Source organism: Kryptolebias marmoratus, linkage group LG5 (genome assembly GCF_001649575.2).
Source record: "Kryptolebias marmoratus isolate JLee-2015 linkage group LG5, ASM164957v2, whole genome shotgun sequence".
Classification (NCBI taxonomy): Eukaryota; Metazoa; Chordata; class Actinopteri; order Cyprinodontiformes; family Rivulidae; genus Kryptolebias; species Kryptolebias marmoratus.
This window is the reverse complement of record NC_051434.1, coordinates 24,551,118-24,556,098: the sequence shown is the minus strand read 5'-3', so window position 1 is coordinate 24,556,098 and position 4,981 is coordinate 24,551,118. Positions and strand designations below refer to the sequence as shown.

Below are 4,981 nucleotides of genomic sequence, written 5' to 3'. Positions count from 1 at the left end.
ATATCTGTTCCAGAGCCCTGTGTCCCCGCCAGTTTCAACAGTTTCTACTCGACATCCAGGCTGAACATGGAGATGATGTGTATCACAATGAAATAAGATCGCTCAATCGGGGGTCTGCACTGCAGCGCTTCTACTTTCTCTAGAAAGAAATTGGAGAGTTTATGGGAAAAAAAGGGCAATGGATGCCAGAACTATCTAATATTGTTTGGCTGGCTGATTTCGGATTTTTAGTTGACATAAAAAGACATTTGAATGCACTGAACACAAGGCTTCAGAGGCAGAATGCCATGATGAGCCAACTTTATTCACACATCAAAGCCTTTGGAACCATGCTGCAACTTTTCCAAAGGCACCTGTCACAAATGCATCTTAATATCCCACATTTCCCATTGCTGCAGGAAATAATGACCAGTTTTCCAGAGACCGTCAGTGCGCAATTAAGGAGGTATGCTGCAGACATTTCATCTCTGGCTGAGGAGTTTCAACAGTGCTTTCAGGATTTTGCAGTTATTGAAAAGGAGATCATGCTTTTTTTCCTTGTCTTTCTCCGTGGCTCCTGATGAGGCTCCAAACCACCTGCAGTTGGAGCTCATTGAGCTGCAGTGGGATGCTGAGGGCCGCAGTCAACACCAACAGCTCCCTCTTGTCGAATTTTACCAGCAGCTGGATAAAGGCAGGTTTCAAGAGGTTCGAACATTTGTTAAGAAAAGGCTGAGCTTGTTTGGCTTGATATACCTGTGTGAGAAGACATTCTCGGTTATGAACCTTAACAAGAACTGAGTGAGAACAAGACTACGTGGCTCTCACCTGCGTGACATCCTGTGCATCAGAGCTACTGTCTTTGAGCCAGATCTGGCCTGTGTACTGCATACGAGATCTCAGTTTCACCCTTCACATTAGTGCAGTCAAGGTATTTGTTTAGTTTCTTATGCAAATAAACCTTAGAATTTATTTCACAATTCAGTTCTAAAAGCTCAGTTAACTATTTTTGTGGTGATCAAAACCACAGTTTTAAATATCTTTTAAATTCATGTCATTTGTTCTATTGTTTTTCAATTGACAATTAAATCCCATAAAATTATTAAATTCAAGTTCAGGCCAGTAGACAGTTTTACTATTAGTAGTCTTCATCAGTCTAAAATTGAAATGATGATGCATGCTGCCTTATTTATTTGTGATATAAATTCAAAGTCAAATAACACTTTAATTGTCAACTGAAAAACAAGTGGTATCTGAATTCATGTGGCCCTCAGTATTGTGTAGTTTTACAGGAAACTGTTAGGGTTGTTTTCCTGTTCACATGTTTTGAATTTAGAAGTTTATCGTGAGCATTTGTTAAAGAAAACATTTCATGTTTCAAATGAACCTAGGTGTGTGTAATCTGCCTGAAAGTTTTTTTTTTTTTTTTATCTGGTGAGATGTTTTGCTTTATTTCTTGTAATCTTCAGTGATTTTGATCAAAACTTGGTATTTGTTATGTGATGTAATAAACAGGTGTGCCATTTACAATAAAAATCAAGAAATACTTCATTTGCATTTATTATTAAGGGTTCAAAGAATGTCAGGCTTAATGGTCGGCCCCTATGCATTTCACCTCACCAAATTTGGCCCTCTTTGCAAACAGTTTGGACATCCCTGCCCTAACCCTTACCTAAACTTAATTCACAACTTGGCCCTAAACCTAACTTCCATCTGTCCATTCATTTTCCTCCATTTGCCTGGAGCTGGGTCAGGGAAAACAGGTCCAGGAAACACAGACAGTGATCTCCAGTTTTGTCCTGGGGGATCCCAGGCCAGAGAGAATATAAGATCCTTCCAGAAAGTTCTGAGTCTGTCTCCTTCTTGTGGATGGGCCCAGAATAGGAAGCGTCCAGCAGGCACCCTAAATCAGATGCCCAAACCACCTCAACAGACTCCTTCGATGAGGAGTAGCAGCTGTATTCCAAGCTGCCCCTGGATGACGAAGCTCCACACCTTTTTCTCTAAAAGCACTTTTACAAAATAGTTCCTCAAAATGGTCACAAGGACCAGTCTATCATTAGGCTACCTCTGATCATTTATAAATCACTAATGGAGCCAGCGACATCCCACAACTATGTGGGCTTTCAGAAATGAAGTGAACATCACAAAACCAAAAGAGATGTAGAGCAGAACTCAGCTGTGAGTTCTACACATTAAATGTGCGACGGACGTCTCCCTCTGTTTTCAAAGCATGACAAATTTACTTAGTTTAGTAATTCCCTTTGTGTTTAACCACTTTTAAAACTAATTACAAAAAAGCTGAGAATGGTTATCAGTCATTTCCTCTGTAATAAATCAGTTTGTTGTTTAATCTCACAACAATTCATCACATTACTGAACCTCAAAGCTGTCTTAATTTTTCACATGTCAACCATTACTGCTCTGTTACTACCTCACTTGACACAAAGATGTGTTGGTTTCAACACCCCTTACTGCATCAGCCCATTCAACAATCACACTGAGGCAGCCAGAAGGTCAAGAATTCTGTGAAAGTACCTTAAAGGGGACTGAAAAAGTCACTATATGTTTGTGGGCTGTACAAAACATGTTCATTACATTTAATACACAAAATCATTCTCAGATATTGAGATTTCACCAGATCAGTTTTGCATTACAGGTCCCCTTTAAGGCTGAGTGCAGCAACCCTACAGAGGAAGCTCATTTCTACTGCTTGTATCCAGGATCTTGCTCTTTTGGTCATGATCCATACCTCATGATAATAGCTGAGGGTTGGAATGTAGATGGACCAGTAAATTGAGAGCTTTACCTTTTGAACTTGGGTTTTCCTTCATTATGACAGACTGGAGCAATGCCCTCATTACTGTGGATGTGGCTCCTGATCCATCGATCCATCTCCATCCAAACATCATTCCTAAACCTAACATCTAACCCAAAAAAATATATTCCATTCCATTCGGGTCCTGACATGGTAGGAATATAGCAGAAAAGGTTCTAAAAAGGTAACATAAATCATGTACACACACACCATCTCACATTCATTGGCGAGCCCTTGTCTCCCTGTTTTGTGAAGTAAAAACCTGGAACATCTTCCCTGTCACCAATCTATGCCCTGGTTTTAGACATATCCCTTGCCTAATTCACTCAGTTATATAATAGACAATTATACAACCAATTCAGGACATCTCAAAGACTGGCCTCAAAAGGGCACTTTAAACCCAGCAGTCAGCAGCATTCTGCTGATGAGGGAAGAGCAGGAAATGTGTAAGTAATTCTCGTAAAGAGATGGAATACAGTTAAGACCCATCATGGATTAATGATGGGAAATGAATAACAGTGGAGGGAAGGAGGCAGTGTGAAATTGTCAATTAGGCTTTTCTTCCTGTAGAGGGAATTCAGTAAGCCTTGGGCAACAGCAGACTGCTTCAATGGAGATCCCAGACAATTGTTTTTTGTACTGTCTGGGTTGAAGATGAACAGAAAAGAACAACACTGGTTCCAGCAAATGCAGTGTTTTTTAACAAAATAACATCATCATCCTCTTTAGATATACTAGCGTCATCGATGATGCTGAACAGAAAGCAGCAATGTTTTTGCCGTCTGTGGTGTTTGCAAAATGTCTCATGAACCACTGAACAAATTCTATTGAAACTCTCAGAATGTAATCACTGGATATACTGAGTATATTTTGAAGTCAGGCCAACTCAAGATGGCTGCCACAGCTAATTAAAAATAGACAACACATAAATGTGTATGATTGTCAATTTTATAAATACTGAACTCAATTTTGTTGGGGCAGTAGTTGAGTTATTTTGCAATTATGTATGAGATTGTGTACGTTTTCAAGGTTGGACCAAAATGGCTATAATGCTGTCATTTCTCATCACAAGATGATCTTAGTCTAAAACTAGTCTGAAAGGTAGCCAATGGTATGTATTCCTTTAAGGAATGCTAGAACTTTAATTTATACACCTTTTGAGTATTTGATCAAGTAAATAACCAACAGTTCTTCATGTGCTACTATGTTTTTTTGATGTATAGTGTTGAGATTAAGGCCCTACCTCCCTGCGCTGCAAGCAGTTGGTGAATGATATTCAAAACTTTTGCAAGTTATCAACCTTCTCATGTGAACTGATGCGGCACCCAGCCCTGTCACTTGAGTTTCTAACAAGTTTTTAAAAATTCTGGAACAACTTTTCACTCAAAATGGTCACACAGTTGTTGTGGGCATCAACAACTAACCTCAAACTCATCTGACTTCTGCCGTAGGCATCTCCAATGCATCTCAAGAGCACAAGAGCTGTATTTAGACACCTGCGCAGGAGCTTTTCTCTGGCACGAAACATTTAAGGTTGTAGTCCAGGTCTAAAAACCATACTGATGATGAATAATCATTATTAAGAAACTGGTCTAAATCTGCCTATCTTCACTTCTAGAATTGCGCCACCCAAGGTGGCTGCATGTTGGAGTAGCTCTGTTACATTCACTCTGAGATATTGCTTTTGAAAATGTTATTCCTCTTTTTTTCTTGATGTAAATCACTTTTTTTGGATCATTATTTTCTCTGGTATTGGATGCTGTGCAGCTGGACGGATTTTTACTGAAACCTTTTTTACTTTAGGACATTTTGTTATGATGCGTAACCATGACAACAAGTGTTAAATGTGGAGAACCCTGAAGTCCAGTCATGGCCAGAACCAAGCAGACTGCCTGTAAATCCACCAGAGGTAAAGCTCCCAGGAAGCAGCTGGCCACCAAAGCCGCCAGCAAGAGCGCCCCGGCCGGCGGAGTGAAGAAGCCTCACCTCTACAGGCCCGGGACCGTGGCTCTCAAGGAAATCTGCCACTACCAGAAGTCCACTGAGCAGCTCATCAGGAAGCTGCCCTTCCAGTACCTTGTCCAGGAGATCGCCCAGGAGTTCAAGACCAACTTGAGCTTCCAGAGCTCAGCCATCATGGCTCCGCAGGAGGCTAGCGAGGCTCACCTGGTGGGGTTCTTTGAG

At 40.7% G+C, this 4,981-nt stretch overlaps 1 protein-coding gene across 1 annotated transcript; it reads left to right on the top strand.

Moving 5' to 3' along the window:
- Positions 1 to 4,617: 4,617 nt before the first annotated feature.
- On the top strand, positions 4,618 to 4,981 carry LOC119617031 (histone H3-like; the record flags this gene model as incomplete). Its single annotated transcript, XM_037975732.1, has 1 exon — positions 4,618 to 4,981. A coding segment is annotated over exon 1 (315 nt), but the record flags the coding sequence as incomplete, so codon positions are not given.